At 42.5% G+C, this 19602-nt stretch overlaps 1 protein-coding gene across 3 annotated transcripts; it reads right to left on the bottom strand.

Moving 5' to 3' along the window:
* Window positions 1-4165: 4165 nt before the first annotated feature.
* LOC117449361 (glutathione hydrolase 7) lies at window positions 4166-18802 on the bottom strand. Of its 3 annotated transcripts, none has more exons than XM_034087001.2 (16): window positions 18662-18802; window positions 17377-17973; window positions 16599-16825; window positions 16238-16389; window positions 16021-16138; window positions 12520-12587; window positions 11918-11991; window positions 11419-11612; window positions 10724-10811; window positions 10167-10294; window positions 9977-10065; window positions 9737-9889; window positions 9498-9612; window positions 9265-9402; window positions 9060-9159; window positions 4166-8305 (listed from the first exon to the last, which is right to left on the bottom strand). In XM_034087001.2, exons 2-16 carry the CDS (start codon window positions 17594-17596, stop codon window positions 8136-8138), a joined length of 2034 nt encoding a protein of 677 aa, XP_033942892.1. In that variant the 5' UTR covers window positions 17597-17973; window positions 18662-18802; the 3' UTR covers window positions 4166-8135. The 3 variants fall into 3 exon arrangements, with proteins under 3 accessions (XP_033942892.1, XP_033942891.1, XP_033942893.1); XM_034087000.2 differs by lacking the exon at window positions 18662-18802 and adding an exon at window positions 18326-18427; XM_034087002.2 differs by lacking the exon at window positions 18662-18802 and adding an exon at window positions 18326-18427 and having other exon boundaries at window positions 16599-16774.
* Between the last annotated feature and the right edge of the window lie 800 nt (window positions 18803-19602).

The raw sequence follows: 19602 nt of genomic DNA, 5'->3' as shown, positions 1-19602 counted from the left end.
AAGCAAATTCCGTAGAGGAAATTAATGGATAATTTTGAATGCCGTATAATTTGTTAATAATTTGTTAGTTTGTACACAGTCCCAAGAAGCCATTGTTCTATTTCGTATAAGGCTTCGCCCTCTAAAAGCTATCGCTATTGGGTAATCGCCTGGAGAAATCTCCCCGTTCCCCTAGCTCAGGAGAGCTCGCCTCCGGATGATATGTCCGGGGTGTTCTCCCGGGTACACAGGGTCAGGAGTGACCCGGTCTGGCCACGCTTCCCGGCCATAAGGAAGTATCAGGAGGGGGCGGCGGCGGACCCTGGAGCAATGAGGGCTCCGATAGGGACATACGTGCCCCTCACGAGAGTGGAGGGATTCCAACCCAGTCTCACAAAAAAACGTGTAATAACTACGTTGGTCCACAACGTAGGACGTAGTATTTCTACAAAAACGCCTCTGAAATTGTAAGATCCCTACGTTTTTTTCACCATTCATTTCCAATGGCTGGCGTCTATGTCACGTGATCTTCACATTTCTCCCTGCAGAAAAAAAAACATGGCCGAACTTCGTTTTATTCTCGGTGTAAAATGCCTATTTTAAAGTTAGTTTGGCCATTAAAATGCGTTTTGATGTCATTTGATGCGAGAAATATGAGTTGTTATTTCAGATTATGTGTGCAGTGGATGCACATGATCTTTAGTTTGCTAGTTATTACGAAGATTACTTCAGGAAATTGTGTCTATTGTGGTGACCACCTATTTAACCACTGGGTCATAATTCAAACCTGGAACTACAGTTGCGGTTATTGTTCCCACACGGACATGTTATGGGTTACCTATAAATAGGTGTGCCCTCTTGGCTCTGTCTCTTGTCGACCCGGGCTGCGACCCGACAACATGTCCTTTTCTGCTCCTCATTAAAGTTCCCTTTTGCACCTTCGATGCACCGCCTCTGACTCCATATCTCTCGGCACTACACTGGTGACCCTGACAAGTCTCGAGAAGTTTCCGGGACGGACCCGAACACGGCAAAAGGAACTCAAGTTTCTTTCTCGAAATGCCGGGGATGTTTTGGAATCGTCCGTGGCTGCCACCGGCACGCGGACTGAGGCTCGGTGCACGCCCCGCAGAAGAGCTGGGACGTTGCTCGCCATTCCCGCATCAGCCTTCCATCCAACAGGGGGTCGATGCACGACCTGCTGGGTCGACCAGCAACTCGATTGCTACCTTGTGGGCTTGTTTCTTCGGGGCGTGCGGCTGCACGTCCTGGCTGCGCTAGCTGACGACGACTAGCGGCTAACCACGAGGGGCTAATAACGGCTAGCAGCTACCGACGACAGCTAACAGCTAACAACGGCTAACAGCTAACGACAACTAGCAGTGGCAGCTAACGGCTAACAACGACAGCTAACAGCTAACAACGGCTAACAGCTAACGACAGCTAACAGCGGCAGCTAACGGCTAGCAACTAACGACGTGTTGACATCTGACTGTTAACAATTTTTTTTCCGGTGCCGGAGAGGAGGTTCGACCAGCTGGTTGACCTCATGTGGACACTCTCATTTTTTTCACCACCTCGACGGCGGTTCCAGGCGCCACTCACGGTATCATCGACGCCTGGGTGGTGCACTCCTGGACCCCCTCTCGCCTCGACAGTTCCGGACGTCGCCCATGCTCCATCGGCCCATGGGTGGCGCGCTCCGGGACCCTGTCTGGCCTCTCCTGCTTCCCGGTGATGCCTCAGCACCTGCTGAGGACTTCATGCCCGCCGCCGTTGTGCGTCTGCCTGCGGCCGGGTTGTGCTCCTTCCTCCCGGGGGGACTGCTCCTCTCTTCCGGGGATGCCTCGACGCCTGCCGAGGACTTCATGCCCGCCGCCGTTGTGCGTCTGCCTGCGGCCGGGTTGCCCTCTCTTCCGGGGATACCTCGACGCCTGCCGAGGACTTCATGCCCGCCGCCGTTGTGCGTCTGCCTGCGGCCGGGTTGTCCTCTCTTCCGGGGATGCCTTGACGCCTGCCGAGGACTTCATGCCCGCCGCCGTTGTGCGTCTGCCTGCGGCCGGGTTGCCCTCTCTTCCGGGGATACCTCGACGCCTGCCGAGGACTTCATGCCCGCCGCCGTTGTGCGTCTGCCTGCGGCCGGGTTGCCCTCTCTTCCGGGGATACCTCGACGCCTGCCGAGGACTTCATGCCCGCCGCCGTTGTGCGTCTGCCTGCGGCCGGGTTGCCCTCTTTCCTGCTGGGTTCTCCGCAACACCTAGTGCGGCCCCCTTACGACGGCCCGCCCTCGGTGTGGGTGCCCTCGTTAGGGCCCCTGCCCTCTCCTGCGGCCCCCTTTCGTGGCCCGTTCCATGGCCCGGTCCTCACCTGCGGCCCCACCCTCCTCGGCCCTTGTGGTGCTTCCTCCACGGACGTGGGGATATATTTTGTTTTGCCATGTTTGAATTCTGGGGGGGCTTGTGTGGTGACCACCTATTTAACCACTGGGTCATAATTCAAACCTGGAACTACAGTTGCGGTTATTGTTCCCACACGGACATGTTATGGGTTACCTATAAATAGGTGTGCCCTCTTGGCTCTGTCTCTTGTCGACCCGGGCTGCGACCCGACAACATGTCCTTTTCTGCTCCTCATTAAAGTTCCCTTTTGCACCTTCGATGCACCGCCTCTGACTCCATATCTCTCGGCACTACACTATACAACGTTTTCATTGTCACCAAGGTGGTTGCTAGGTATGCTGCTATCGATATTATTTCTGTTATGTTGTGTAACTGTTTAATGGTGTTAGTTCCGTATAAATCCGCATCTAAAATTGTGGGATAGATACGTTATTTTCCCCTGTGCAATTCTCCATTTACTCAACAATAACACATTAATTATCCTTGTGTTTATTTATTTGTTTGATTAATAAACACAAGTTGGAGTCCGTCAGGACCGAGGGTCGGAGCAGCTCATTTGCTTTACAGAATATTACACCCGGAAGTAAGTATTCTCTCCGCTTTGCTTGACAAACCCTGTGATAGTCCTCAAGCTCTGTGATTGGAGAGTGTGCCGAGCGTCGAACAGCACTTGAAATGGGATGGAACCACGGCAGACTGTCCAAAACTGGATTTGAACGGGTCCACTATATGTGTATATGATATGTCAATAAACCTTAGAAAATCTTGAAATCTTGAAAGGGATGTGCAAAATAGTCATTATATACAGTCTTTAATTAACTATTAGTAGAGAATAACGAGTAATGAATATACTTTATAGGGATCCTATTAATATCTAATAATACAAATAATGAAATTCAATATCATGCTTTAACCACTAGGTGTCCCTTTATATCAGCTGTGCACCTTTATGGTGTAAATACAGCCTATCTACCAATTGGATCAAATGTAAAAGTCAGCCGAATTAGTGTTGATACTGCAAGGAGACGTATTGTGTGAAAAGAAATGTAAAATGTTGTTTAATGGCTGATATATGTATGATCCATGTCACGTTTTCAGTGTTGGCGGCAGTTCCTCATGTTTGTCTAGAAGTCTACGGCAGATATGTAATATTTAATGCAGCCGAACCGTGTATTACAATGCCTTTATGTGATGACTTTCAAAGAGAAAAGCAAGCACACTCGGAATAAAGTGTTTTCGGTCTGTTTCCGGTATTTGTTTATGACGATGTGATGTGAGATGTGAGACTGGAATTGCACAGGGGAAAATAACGTATCTATGCCACAATTTTAGATGCGGATTTTGTTAAACTAATACGTTTGCGCTGTGGACCAACACTATACAGTCACGGGGAAGGGGGTAGCAATAAAGATTACACCATTAAACTGTTACACAACATAACAGAAATAATATCGATAGCAGCGTCCCTAGCAACCACCTTGGTAACAATGAAAACGTTGTATAGACACAATTTCCTGAAGTAATCTTCGTAATAACTAGCAAACTAAAGATCATGTGCATCCACTGCACACATAATCTGAAATAAAAACTCATATTTCTCGCATCAAATGACATCAAAACACATTTTAATGGCCAAACTAACTTTAAAATAGGCATTTTACACCGAGAATAAAACGAAGTTCGGCCATGTTTTTTTTTTCTGCAGGGAGAAATGTGAAGATCACGTGACATAGACGCCAGCCATTGGAATGAATGGTGAAAAAAAACGTAGGGATCTTACAATTTCAGAGGCGTTTTTGTAGAAATACTACGTCCTACGTTGTGGACCAACGTAGTTATTACACGTTTTTTTATGAGACTGGGTTGGATTCACGGATGTGGGTTTCCCGACCGTGCCTCCTCTAGAGCCGAACCTCACAGCGTTCTTTGGGGCTAGGCAGGCCAGCACGGTTACCGGACGGCAACCCATGTTGGCTGCCACCAAAGATTGGTTTGTCGCCCGACAGACTGACCGAATGCACCAGTGTGCGTTTCAGGCGTCAGCGGCGGCGAACAATATAGCGTTTCTGTCAAACTCCATGGTGGAAATGTCCGAACAGTCAAAAACTATGTCCTCAGTGGAGGCTGAGGAGATAGGTAAGGCGGCCAGTACTGCACTTACCCTGTGCGCAGCAGTCGCAGTCTCACAGGCGCGGATTGCAACGTGGGCGACACAGGTCCACCGGTATTTCTGGCTACAGCAGGGGAATATACTGGAGGGTGCAGGAAAGGATCTGCTGGAGGCTCCAATCAGTCCGGACGGACTATTTGGACCACAGTTCCACACCATGGTGGAGACTATGAAGTCTGCGGCCTGGTTACCCGGCATACAGCAGATGCTGTCAGGGAGACCGTGGGAAATTCCGTGGCGCGGGGATGCTCTCTCCCAGGTGGAGGGAGCAATCAGCGGTCACCCAGTGTTAGGCCAACGTTTGTGGGCATGGCCCCTGAACGGGAACACTTAGAGGGGCTTGGCCTCTCTCAAGATGTTGTGAGTACTATTCAGGGACCACCAGGGCGTCTTACACAGCCAAATGGATAGCGTTCCAGCGTGTGTAGGGAAAGGCTGGGACCCCGTTGCGTGTCCCCTACCTCACGTGCCGTCATTCCTCCAGCTGTTGCTGGACAGGAATTTGGCCTATAGCACGATAAAAACATATGCTGCTGCCATTTCTTCATGCCATGTAGGTTTTGAGATCAGCACGGTGTTTAGTCACCCTCTGACAAAACGTTTCCTGCGAGGAGTACAGAGACTCAGACCAGTATCACGCGCTTTAGCGCCTCAATGGGATTTGGCTGTAGTGCTGCGCGCACTAAGTAAAGCTCCTTTTGAACCATTAGATCAGGTTCCCCTGAAGTTTCTGTCAGCCAAAGTAGCTCTGCTCTTGGCTCTGACATCAGCTAAAAGGGTGAGTGATTTGTCTGCTCTCTCGGTGGTTCCGTCATGTCTCCAGATCCAAGGAGATGGCAGCTCAGCTGTGTTGCGCCCGAACCCGGCTTTTATGCCAAAGGTGATCACAAGCTCGTTTAGATCGAGAGTGATAACCTTGGATGGCTTCTTTCCTCCTTCTCACATATCAGAGGAAGAAGCCACATCTCATCTCCTCTGTCCCGTGCGTGCGCTGGCATGCTATGTTGCACCGTGCACGCACGGCTGCTTTACGCAAATCCCAGCGTCTGTTTGTGCATTATAGAGAGCGCTCATTAGGGCGGCCTCTATCTGCACAGCGCCTGTCACACTGGCTGTGTGAGGCGGTGTCACAGGCGTATGTTTCCTCTGGGTTGGATCCCCCGGAAAACATTAAAGCGCACAGCACCAGGAGAATATCAACTTCTGCTGCGTTGCACGGAGGAATAACAGTGGAAGACATTTACATTGCTGCATCTTGGTCTTCACCCTGTTCTTTTATTCATTTTTATTTGAGGGATGTCTCCCACTCCTCTCTGACACATTCAGTACTGAATAGCCTGCCAGAATGAGTAATGTCGGGGTTTTTCAATTGCATGCCCTCTCTCCTGCCTGTCGGCAATTAGAGAGCTGCCTTTTTTCCCTTCTCTTGATCGTTTTTAACAAGTGAGACTCGATCTCTACTTTTTATAAACGACAGGTAGCCCGAGTAAGCCTACCTTCGTTCCCTGATGGAGAATATTCATTTTTTAATGCTATATTCCCTGGGAATGTGATGCTCCATTTACGCATGGCGAAATGGACATGGGTTATTAATTGAGTAGGTGTGTTTTTGTGCTTCTGGTAACGGACGGAACCAGTGGGGCGTAGACTACATCCTGCTTCGCCCCCTTAACCCAATAGCGATAGCCTTAGAGGGCGAAGCCTTATACGAAATATAACTGGGGTTACGTACTGTAACCCAGCTTCTATGAGTATAGGCGCAGCCCTCTAAGGTTCGGGCCCCACTGGCTCCGCGAATAGCTGAAGAAAAGCTGTTGGAGTGGATTGTAGGGCCTACTTCCTATTTATACGGAAGTGAGCCCGGAGGTGGGGCCCACGTCATAGGTGGGCGTGGAATAAGTCTGTCAGTGCTGCACACGTGCAGTGGGGATTACCCAATAGCGATAGCCTTATGGCGCGTTTCCACTGCAGCGGGTAGCTCGCTTTAAGCGTGCCGAGCCGTGCGGGGCCCGTTTCTGGTTGTGCTTCCACTTGGCCTAATTTTGGCCCGGGGCTACTTTTTCACCTTTTTTCTGGCCCGACTAAATCGTGGTTCTAGGGCCAGGAACAACCAGGCTGAGTCGGGCTGAGTATGCTAAACTAGAGAGAGAATCGCTGGCAAGGGGGCTACAACTACAACAAGATGAACATATTTGACCGTGATTTAATTGTAATACACGTTTCAAAATGATGCCGAAGTAACAACATACTGATACCGGTTAGTAAAAACCATGAATTAATGCTTTGACAAGTCTGCAGACAGACGGCAGGAGAAAAACCTTTTAAAATGCGTGCTTTCTAAATGGAGCTTGGCTAAGCTAACGTTATATATGCTCCGACCGTCCACACTCACAACAACGGCCTATACAGACCTATATAAACCAGCGACTGTATTCGCCATGACACAGGCAGTCTGTGGTTTGTACTTGTTTAACTTTTGTCTAGTTTCTGAACAGATATGAGGAGCTGTGAGCTCTGAGTGCTAAGAGCTAACGGCTGTTGTTGTTTTTTTGGGGCACTCATTGAAGATGACGTCACGGCTCCGCCTACACTGCGTTACTATAGTAACTACCCCAGTTCCTAAACTGTAATGGAAGCGCAGCATTAAAGTGAGCCGGGCCTAATAAGGCCTAACCAAACCGAGCGAGGACTGCAGTGGAAACGCGCCATTAGAGGGCTGCGCCTATACTCATAGAAGCTGGGTTACAGTACGTAACGCCAGATTGTTTGCAACGGTTAAAACTCCAGCAGCTATACCAAACAACATCTAATCACAGTTAAAACACTATTTAAAGAAAAGGATAGTGAATGGTTTAGCCTCTTTGTTTGGTTTAAGATAGTATATTTTTAGGTATGACAATACAAGGCTTAATTAGTGGTTTACATATAACCTTTAACATTCCATGTGAACCTATGTGTTCTTTCAAAGTATGGTGAAATGTAGAATAATCAAAAAGCAGAAAGATATAGGGCCATGCACATAATACAATTAGTGGCTTAATGATGTAGCATAATTAGATTCATTCATCCTGTATTTGATAAAAATCTATTTGTTCATTATTAATTTCCCTCACAATTCCTGAGGCGATATTCAGTGTGATAAACTTCCATTTTGTTTTTTCTCTTGCCCACTAAGTAAATCCACTCTAAACCTATTGAGTGTATTGCTTTCTTCAAGTGGACCTTGAGTGCATCAAATTTACATTTTTGGACACACCCTGCTCTGCACAATACATGCTGCAGACTTGACTAATGCCATTAAGTGATGTCTTACATACATTTTGAACACTATCTACACTGCAACTGAACGTAACTCTAGGCTGTGAAGGAAGTAATACAGACACCAGCATGTGAGATGTTGATCCTCTGTAGTTTTCTGTGTGTAAGCTGATCAAAACACTAGGCTCCATATAATCTTGTCACAGTTTCTTTCTGTCAAACAACCTTTCTTCAACATTAACCTACATTTAGTGTATTAAGTGATGAGCAGCCTCCTTACTCCCTCACTAACGATCATACAGTGTTACTGTATTGGGAAAGGGGGTGGACTAGGGCACGGACATAGTGAGGGCAGAGGCATCAGCACTACGTGGGTCTTTCACCCCTATGATAAGGTCATTGGTTCTCCGGGTTCCCTCAACCAGTGAGAGAACATCTCTCCTCTCCACCTTGTGACCTTTAGCTTGCAGCAGCTCCACGTCTTCGTCTAGAAACTCAGCTGTAGGAGACAAAGGGAAAGGATGATCTGAGGTCAGTCAGTTAGCCAAATAATTATATAACAAACTGAATTAGCTCTTATTTACACCTGGTACTTAAATGTAATTTCCTCTGATAGAGGAGAATAACACTCGGAGTGAGTTAACACAGCACATTTTCCCCGTGATTTTCAGCCATGTAGGTCATAAGATATCATGTTTAAAAGCACACACAAACAGTTTGCAGGGGGCAGACCAAGTAAAATCCTTAGATTATATTTAGATCTCAGCCAAAACAGTATTTTCTGCACTCTTGATAATGAAACAGACATTTCATGTCATTATTGGAACCAGAAATGTGATGTTTGCAGTATGAGGTTCACAATATTTGATAACACATTACCATGATGTTTTCTAAAATCAACAATAAGATTATTCTTTCCACAGCACAGAAACTCAAGTAGGCGTTTTCTGTGTCATGGAAACCCTGCACCTGCCACCTTTGTTTATGACAACAATAAAGGTACTTGCTTCCTTCCCAGCTACTTTGCCTCTTTGCATAGTGTACACATACAGGTGACCTAAGTGCAATGTAAATACTGGTGCAAGGGCACTATTGGATTGTTTTTTATCTGGAGAGCATATTGCACGTTATAGCAGGAAATTACTGCTGTCATAAAAATGGGCCAAAAAGCTAGCAGCAACGCTGCAATCATAGTGTTTGAAGAGATTCAGTTATGTTTGCATCGTATAGATGGATAAGAAGGATTAACTCACAGTCTACCAGCAGGGTGTTGGGCTGCAGATGTGGGTGGAGCCTTCCATATGCTAAGCTGTCACTCATATTTTTACGGGAGGACAGCACATTCATCAGCACCTGTGAAAGATCATTAAAGAGATTAAGATACAAATGAGTTAAATGGAAATCTATATGTAATATTAATGAAAGAAAATTCATTAATCTTTCCAGTAATGTAATAACCTGTGTGATGCCACTGAGAGCTTTCTCCCCATTGGAAGATCCAACGGCTACATATGTGCCACATAACCCCACGGCAGGCCTCACTGCTGTGGGCATCAGGAAAGACATGGGCCTCTTTCCAGGCTGGAGGATGTTATGCTACAGCAAAGGAACACAAATCATGAGGACCTAGAGCAGCTACAAGAAATGTATCAATACTTCAATCAATGTAAGAAAAGAGAATGCACAATTACCGGGTTAAGTGATGAGCCCTGTGTTTTATTAGGCCAGGAGAAGTCCAGTATCTGGCTATTTAGGAGGATTCCTGAAGGAGTCACTATCCCGCTGCCAAATGGTTTGTTTAGAGAGCTAAAACAGTCACACAAAAAAGTGGTCTTAGTTTAATATTTTGAGTGAAATCAATCCACTCCTAACTGTCACTGCGATTTACTTTACCAATGTGCAATATCAGTTTAGTTCTAGCATTATGTACCTCATGACTGACACAATTTGGTCGTCTGGGCCCATGACCATGACCTGGGCAGCTGCTGCACTGTTCTCCATGGTAAATGATGGAGTGTAATGGCCGACAGGGAAGGCCTGAGAGTCGTTGATCATCTGGCGGAGTATGGAGGCCTGTGATTTACTTTGAGATGGGAACAACAAATGGTAGGGTTACATGAACATGCCTTGTTGTATTGTATACATTTAAAGATGGTATAGGGATCTCTACCTCAGCATCTTGGTGACAATCTCCGAGACAGAAGTGTCATACATGGGGTCTCCCAGCCCACTAGCCAGGGCAAGAGCTATCTTTACAGCCTGGGAGAGTAATGCATTATTAATACTTAAATAAAACAACATACTGTACTTTTCAAACTGTTAATGCTGACAATGGTGAAGCAGTTAACGCAGTTTATTACCTCTGCAATCCAATGGTAGGTGTTGTTCCTGGGCACCTGGCTGGTAATGTTGTAGCCTTCCAGGATGTTTAGAGCAGTGATCAGGGCAACACCTGCATGTGGTGCCGGGGCCACCATCACATGGTGTCCTGTAGAAACACCAACAAAGCATAAGATTGAAAACACTAACAGACATTTTTCATTTTTAACGGAAACTGACAGTATATCCAATATATGTGATAATTGCTAGCAAATGGGGGGGAAAAGGTGTGAAGAATAAGGAAAGATAATGATAAAGCCTATACAGGATCTGTGTCATGTCTGTCATATTTGCATTCCTGGTTCAACAGTTGCTTATGCCACAATTCAAACACTCTAAACACAAGTATATGTTAGTAAATACCCTAAATGTAATTAATGACAAGTAAAATTCAACCAAGTGGCCCAGTTTTGTTTTGCATCCACCTTGAAATTATGGTCTCAGTACTATTGTAATGTTAATAAGGCAGTTGGCTTGCTGTACTGTCACTTTGAGGCTCATATCTTAAAATGTTTGGTGCAGTACAACAAATATTTACCTTGATAGATGACCTCTGCTGGCTGCTCTAAGACTGTGCTGTAATTTCCAAAGTCATCCTCAGTGAGCACCCCGCCTCTTGCTTGCACCTATTAAAAATGCACATGTTAGTTCTAGGACAGACAGTAAAGTCGGCCGGGTCTGCTACGATCCAGCAGGTCTGATGAGGGTTAAAGGTGGTTTTGTATGGGAATATTTTATATTGAAAGGTTTTTCAAATTGTTCGTCCTTTATATTTAAATATTTACTTACATGAAGGGGTCAGAGGATTACAAACACTTCTCAATATAATGCAGTTCAAAGTAATACCACCACTAACTGTAATGAGTAAGATTTGTATTTGGAAATATATATACAATGAATAAATGAATAAGATCATATTAATATTTTAATAAGACAATATCTGTTCATTAATGATTAAATAAACAGCACTGGTGTTCAACATCTTTTTAACTTACCTTCAAAACACATTGTAAGATTATTTTGTGTAACTAAGGAATATTGGCTTTAACAATATAAGTCATAGTTACCTAGCATCATTATTTTTCTCACATTATGACAGTTCATAGTTATTACCTCACCCAGTCAAGCCATGGTACATCAGGGACTAAAAGTAAAATCCCTTGGATCCATGAAGAATTCATGACCACTTATATCATCAAAGATGGAGACAGGGGGAAAAACATTCTTCCTTACTGCTGCTGCCATCTCCTGCGTCAGGTTGCCACTGTAGAACTCCGACATCCCGTTAGCTGCAACTGCATCCAAGATGGCTGCTAAATCAAGACGTGTGGTGAACAGCCCAGGGAGCGGAGCCTGGCCATTTGGAAGGAACAATTCCCGAAATAGGTCCGAAATGTTTTGGTCCTTAACGTTTGCCAGTGCTTCAGCTAGGGAGAGAGAGGAAAGGCAGATGAGATCACGGCAAATCTTATTTATTATTATTCACACTAAGGCTAGGCTATAATGCTGATTTTTCTCATACTGATATTCTGAACAATCTATGCTGTTGTATTTGCTGTAAAGTGTCTCTACTGTAGGCTATTTTTATTATATGTACAGCACTTTGGCTCGACCAAAAATCGTTTATAAATGTGCTATAAAACTTGATTTTGATTTGATTACTTTTAATCACAGTGTCACAAGTTGAAGTGACTTCACCCAGGGATTGTTTCAACATTATTATTATACCTACCTAGGTCGTGAGTTACATTAAATCCATTTCTGGCCACATCTGCTGCCATGGTAACCACATCCTTCCATGGCATTCTGGGTAAAAAGTACAGAAAGATTGCTGAGAATGTTTAAAAATCATATACTCTACATTTTATTTTTTTTAAAGAGATCTTTGGGGCTAAAAATAACCATTCACAATACTTTCAAACTTGGAAAAGCTAGTGTAACATCAGCCTCTTACCAGCTGAAGCATCAGGATCATGATAATTATAGAGGGTCAGAGTAATTGCAGCCCATGACCCGTGTTCAAAAAACAAAACAATGTATTTTTAACACAGCTTGGGACTATTGAGATCTCACTCCTTTTGCTTTCAGAGCTGATGTTATCAAAGATTTAAAAATGCTTGTGTTTATTAAATGAGGAATTTAGGAATATAATAAATAAGGTTCTATTTATAGATGTATCATAAAACACAGGAGTGCCCACATGTGAAAAAAACAATACCAAAGAAGTAAGGAATGTAGAAAAAACAAAAAGCAGAATGAGGACTCTAATTATATAGCATGGCATGGGAAGAGATTGAACAATTAAAACAATGGATTACACAGCAATATCCGTACCTGCCATAGAGCTGGTGTGCTTGATGCATCCCGCTGAGCATGCCTGGTACTCCCACCAGCAGGCCCGGCTGAAATGCACAGGGAGCACACATTAACCTCAGTACTAAACAATAACAATGAGACTTTCCGTAACACTCTAATTGGATAGTCCGCTTCCGAAATTGTCTATTGAGTACATGCAACATATTTTATTTCCTTTGTCTGTAGATGTTTAACATCTATCTATATAGTATGAGATCATGTGACAATTTGTGAATTAATTAAACCTTTGATAACGTGTATAGCACAGTTTGAGTGAGTATATTATGCAACCCGGTATCACGGCAAGACGTGAACATGTGACGATGTACCATGCTTGTGTGACAGCTACACGGTATTGTTAACCCATGTTATCCAGTGGAGAAATAACCGGAAATACCAAGCAAATGCTACCCGACGTAATGATTTATTTTGTAATAGTCACACTCGATTACGCCGATTTTCTTGTTGCCCCAGCTGGTCGACACCTCTTTTAGCAGAAACAAAGGCTACATTAATGTATTAAATCGATGTTAATCCATGCGTGTAGATGTGGAATTAACGGACGTGACGTTGTGCGATTGAGTTGCCAAGCAACAGCTTCGGTTCATGTTAATTTACAAACTCTTCAACTACAACCGTAGTTATATTTAAAAACATGTTAGAAGGCCTCACGAAATACTTTAATGCAAATTCAAATGTAAATGTGAAGGAATGTGTGTATAACAAAATACATCGGTCATAAACAAAACCGGAAACAGACGTAGGCAAGATCCTCAGCTCGATGATTGGATGGTTTAGCCGTAATGCATGCTGGGATTTGGTGTTTATGTGATGTGAAATCTGAAAACGTTTTTTAAAAATACAATAATACTTAATTCCGAGTGTGCTTGCTTTTCTCTTTGAAAGTCATCACATAACGGCATTGTAATACACGGTTCGGCTGCATTAAATATTACATATCTGCCGTAATTCTCTATTTATAGAGCCCTGATGAGAAGACTTCTAGACAAACAGGAGAACTGCCGCCAAAACTGAAGATGTGACGTGGATCATAAATATATAAGCAATTAAACAACATCTTACATTTCTTTTCACACAATACGTCTCCTTGCAGTATCAACACTAATTCGGCTGACTTTTATATTTGATCCAATTGGTAGATAGGCTGTATTTACACCATAACGGTGCACAGCTGATATAAAGGGACACCTGGTGGTTGAAGAACGTTATTGAATTTTATTATTAGATATTAATAGGATCCCTATAAAGTATATTCATTACTCGTTATTCTCTACTAATAGTTCATTAAAGACTGTATATAATGACTAGTTTGCACATCCCTTTCAAGATTTTCTAAGCTAAGGTTTATTGACATATCATATTATACACAACTACTGTATGCAATGAATGAAAAACTTGGGTCTCAGGTTCCTCAACAGTGCATTACAAGACATCTATCAATATGTGTATACTCCACCATTAAACTGTCATTCTGCAAATTTCTTATACTTTCTACATACATCTTATAAGAGTATAATACGTATAATATCAGTTTAATAATAAACAAATAATAAACAAATAAGTGCTTAAACATAGTTAACATTGCAGGAAAGCAATATATTAGACGTTAAGTACTTTGTCAGGCTTAATATTTATCTGTAGATACAAATGTCACTGTGTGCTGTGTGCTCTGCATGTGTGACCATTAAAGAATCAGAATACCTTTATTAGTTCCACAGAGGGGAAATGTGCAGCGTTACAGCAGGAAAGAGCCACAGACAGCTTAGTGTTGCATATCTTACATGCGTTAAAAAAGTACTAAGTTATAATATAATAAACAATATGCTAAAAAAAAAGATAAAAAGTTACATAATTTTCAAAAATACAGATAAAAAACAAAACGGCATATATATATATTTATTTAGCGGCCAGGTATAAATTACACAGTTATTAACGGCATATATATATTGCACATATAGCACATATTGCACAAAGTTGGTTTGTATTTAACAGCAAGGGGTGTTATAGTCTGTGTTGTGGTGTGTGTAGGAGGGTCTACTAGGGGCTCTGCTGGTTGTAAAGTCTGACCGCTGCAGGAAGGAAGGACCTGCGGTTTCAAGAGGGTTTCATCCCTCCATATTCTTCTTAAAGCTTTTTTCTTATTCAAAAGAAGACCTTAACCTAAAGTACTCTTTAATGTTTAAATTAAGCCTTATTAGTTTGTCTGTTTTGCACATCCTCCTATTCATATCTAATAATAAAATAATACAATTCAAAAACGTGCTTTACCCACCAGGTGTCCCTTTCTATCAGCTCTGCACCTTTATGGTGTAAATACAGCCTATCTACCAATTGGATCAAATATAAAAGTCAGCCGAATTAGTGTTGATACTGCAAGGAGACGTATTGTGTGAAAAGAAATGTAAAATGCTGTTTAATTTCTTTTATATTTATGATCCACGTCACGTTTTCAGTTTTGGCGGCAGTTCTCCTGTTTGTCCAGAAGTCTTCTCATCAGGGCTCTATAAATAGAGAATTACGGCAGATGTGTAATATTTAATGCAGCCGAACCGTGTATTACAATGCCGTTATGTTATGACTTTCAAAGAGAAAAGCAAGCACACTCGGAATAAAGTATTATTGTATTTTTAAAAAACGTTTTCAGATTTCACACCACATACACCAAATCCCAGCATGCATTGCGGCTAAACCATCCAATCATCGAGCTGAGGATCTTGCCTACGTCTGTTTCCGGTTTCGTTTATCACCGATGTATTTTGTTATACACACATCCCTTCACATTTATATTTTAATTTGCATTAAAGTATTTTGTGAGGCCTTCTAACATGTTTTTAAATATAACTACGGTTGTAGTTGAAGAGTTTGTAAATTAACATGAACCGAAGCTGTTGCTTGGCAACTCAATCGCACAACGTCACGTCCGTTAATTCCACATCCACACACATGGATTAACATCGATTTAATACATTAATGTAGCCTTTGTTTCTGCTAAAAGAGGTGTCGACCAGCTGGGGCAACAAGAAAATCGGCGTAATCGAGTGTGACTATTAAAAAATAAACCATTACGTCAGAGTAGCATTTGCTTGGTATTTCCGGTTATTTCTCCACTGGTTAACAATACCGTGTAGCTGTCACGTTTGAAGGGACGAAATCGTGACATCTTCACGTCTCCCAGCATGGTAAATCGTCACATGTTCACGTCTTGCCGTGATATCGGGTTGATATTATGTAGGTATGTTTATGGTCAATGTATACTCTGTTAGACATCTAAAAAACAACATCAAACAAATTCAAACAAGTCAATTATTGAAATGTAACTATTAAGCTGTTGAATGTTATAAATAGTCTTTAAACTATGTTTAGGGGGCCAATTCACATAAATGATAGTAGCCTGTCTTCTGTTTTCATACTTTACATTTCACTGTTAGAAAAAGTATGCACAGAAAATAAATCCCTTACATTTTGATCAAGGTCCATATGCAGCATCTGCTCCTGAATGGCAGATGGTGCCGTCTCTCTAAAGTCGATTATCCTCGTCTCGTTCTTTCGGATGTCATGAACCAACATAACTCCACCACTAAACATCAATAGAAGAAAAAGTGTTTAAAGGCCTTGTATCATCAACTAAATCTATACATTTCTGTTCATAACAGATACATATGGTTCAATGACTCACCCTCCAATACCAGAAGTATGAGGGTGGACAATTCCCAAACAGAGGGCAGCGGTGATGGCTGCATCGACACTGGACCCCTGTTTCCCCAGAACTTCAAAGCCAAGAGATGTACACTGGGCCACATCCGTCACCACTGCGCCTTGGTTATAGATCTTGCAAGAGAAAGGAGAACAAAGCATAAAGGTAGAGACTATCTATATGCCTTTAAATTTGACTTTTGGCTTGTGTGGGAGGAAACAGGGAGGAGCATGTAGAATTACTCATAATCCAATTATCATCTGAAGTTGTTTGAACAACTTAGCAACCCTAAGTCAACATTGTTACAAAGATACGACTGCAGGTAACAAACATGCACCAATACCTGTGGGTCTCCGAAGTAGATCTGCATGATAAGAGCTACAGTGACTCCTGTGGCAAAAGTGAGGCAGGCTGTGATGATGACCGTGAGTCCATCTCGCTGACAGGCACAGTCTTCTGTAAAAGGGTCTTTATTGGTCTCCCGCAGGGATGCGATATCATGGCTAGCCAGGTCAGAAGCTGAGGAGGGGAGACGTTGCAGACGAGCCGATTTCAGAAACAGATCCGGGTCTGGGACATTCAACACAAACCAAAAGGCTTATTAAACAGTACAAAGTAATATGTGCTGTTTTGTAAAACCATAACTCCATTAAAATAAGTGTCAGTTCAATGTTACTTTATAGTACAAAGATAAGAAGTCTGGATAATTACATTTTCATTTTATATTTTAACAGCATTGATAGTTCCAGCAACCAAAATGCAAGGATTTGCTACTTTTCTTTATGAAGTAAAATGTTTGCATTTTGTACTGTAGTCCCACCAAACTAGACATTTAAGGAGATCGGCTTGGGCTCTGGCAGAATCATCTTTCTTGAATTTAATAGAGTAACCTATTACTTGAGAAAAAAAGACAGTCCAATTTAAGAAAAATAATAAATTGTTGCAGTCCTAGTTCACACATTGATTTTGTGACTTTTAATATTTAAACAACTCCTTGAGCTTTCAATGAAAAATGAATTCATGGATAATAACTCCACATCCAGAAACGTAAACACCCGTGACAATATTGTCTTTGGGTTGTGGTTTTTCTAGTAATTGAGTGTATGACCTGACTTACTCACCTGTATCTTGCTCACTGAGGACGTTGTCATCATCTTTTCGAGATTTTAAAGTGTTTTCCCCAGACTGCGCGTCGTCCTCAGGCAGCCTGGGGAAGCTGGTGATGCTCATATAGTCCACAGGAGAGTAGGCACTGCCCAGGGTCGTCTCTGGATTGGTATCTTTATCCGCCACACACCTACTGGGGTACCCAGCCACAATGTCAGGAGATGGACTGTGCATGACTACTGTTGATCCGCAATTAATCTATCTTTATTTTAAGGGTGTGATGAAGAGAGTTAGAGCAGGATATCCATGTTTCCATTCACATCTGTTTTTATTCCTGGATGATCAGTCAAACATCCTGCTACTGTCATCCAATTGCAAATTCAAGGTTGCACTGTGGTGCTGAAGAATTAAGTAAATCTAATGGATGGGATCTTTAATGTCACAGTATGTCCAAAGTCCCCGGACAGGAATTTGTAGCTTTCTTGTATGGCATAAGCACCCTTACAGAGAGATCAGTGCGATTCCTTCTTCTTGTGAAATATTTTGGATAGGCCAAGACAAGGGTGTGTTGCTCCCATGATGATGCATTTTCCAGTCACGTAAGATGCCACCTGCAACAGATATAAAAAAACCTGTGGGTCCAACTACATGGGCTTTCCTTAGAGAAAGGTTTGTCTGCGATAATGATCGGATTTAATTATAACCAGCCTGGTCATTAGGTAAACATAACCTACCGCAAATATTGACATACGACAATACGTCTGCCATGGTCTGTCTATGGCGCAGATAAACAGTTAATTATAGTATTATATTATAAAATGACATTACCAGTGTTAAAAACAAGCACAGAGCCAGCAGTAGGGCCCATGTTATCCTACGTACACTATCTGTTCACGCTTGTCTCTGCTAATGCGTAAAATCTTGCTGCTGAAAGCGGATCAAAGCGACGTTAATGTGACTTACCGTTGTCGTAAAATACTCGCAGTCAAATAAAAAAACAATCCTGACAGTGTTATTTTAGGTGTTTTGCCGGGTGAGTGTAGCTTTGCCGTCACAGAGCTTCTGATTCACCACACCTGCAAACGGCAGGGAAGTCGGCTTCGTGTTACAGCTAGAGAAACCGGTAAGACTTGACAAGTCACTCAGGACAATAGCTGGTTAAAATGTGCACATATTTTATCTGTCACCTTAATACCAAAATAAACCTATACAAAATGACTTACATGGAAATATTTATGAATTACACGTTGAAATAGAGAAATAAGGCTGATGGCCGTGTTGTACCAATATCAGACTTACTTCACAGTAGATAGCGTTAGGTCCATAAATCTCATCCAAACAGCTGATGACCAAATCCTCTCCCCAGCACCGGTTCTTCAAGCCTTTTCCCACACAGTATTATGACAGATACTAATAAGAAAACTACCCCCAGCAACCTGAGTTTCTCTGCTGAGTATTGTATTACTTTTTAAGAGGTTAGACGCGGCCAAGGTATGCAGAATACCTGCTCCAATTACAAACCTCTGTCCCTCCCATAAATAATGTATTTAATGTGTCTCCTTTTTAAGTGGCAGAACATCACTAACAGTCCTAATAGACAGTGAACAAATACTCAATACTATGCAATACACCACTACACAATATTACTACAATACTTTAAGTAGATGTTGTTCTTGCTGCAATTGAAAGAAAGTTCAGAGGTCTACAGGGGAACTCTGTGTCTGTCTCAGCCTCACACCACAAAGGTTGGACCACTCTGCTGCAAAAATAGATGTCATTCTTATTTTTGCTTTACCCTTTTACATCATCTTTATTTGCCTTCATTTTATGTTCTCCCTTTTTCAAGCCACTGTAGGTCTATGTTTTGCAAGATAATACCCCGCCCATATTAAATACACATAATAGCCTATTTACACCCCATTACTACACCCGTCTGTCTAATGCTTCCCTTTTGTTTTGGCCTGCCATAACTTCCGCCTAGTTTTAAAGCGTCACCTGCAAGGTGAAAGGTGGTGGAATGTAACAAAGTACATTTACTCAATAACACATTTCAGGTACTTTTGAGGTAAATATTATAATTAATGTAAATATTCTATTGACATGGTACTTTTGCTTTGAAACTTGTATAATCTTTTCCCGTTAATACTTACTTTGAAAAACTTGGAAGCATAATTGTTTTAACATTGTGGCATTTCTATTTTTACTCAAGGATTTACATTCCCCCACTGATAACACACTAA

The sequence above is a fragment of the Pseudochaenichthys georgianus genome, chromosome 7 (genome assembly GCF_902827115.2).
Source record: "Pseudochaenichthys georgianus chromosome 7, fPseGeo1.2, whole genome shotgun sequence".
Classification (NCBI taxonomy): Eukaryota; Metazoa; Chordata; class Actinopteri; order Perciformes; family Channichthyidae; genus Pseudochaenichthys; species Pseudochaenichthys georgianus.
This window is presented reverse-complemented; position numbering and strand designations above follow the sequence as displayed.

Bases quoted from the DNA above. Each gene is read 5' to 3' on its own strand.
- LOC117449361 (XM_034087001.2), bottom strand. From the start codon at position 17,596: ATGCACAGTCCATCTCCTGACATTGTGGCTGGGTACCCCAGTAGGTGT. The intron at 16,390-16,598 runs GTATTGGTGCAT...TTCTCTTGCAAG, and splicing joins TCTACTTCGGAGACCCACAG to ATCTATAACCAAGGCGCAGT. The intron at 9,890-9,976 runs GTAGAGATCCCT...CCCATCTCAAAG, and splicing joins ATTGTCACCAAGATGCTGAG to TAAATCACAGGCCTCCATAC.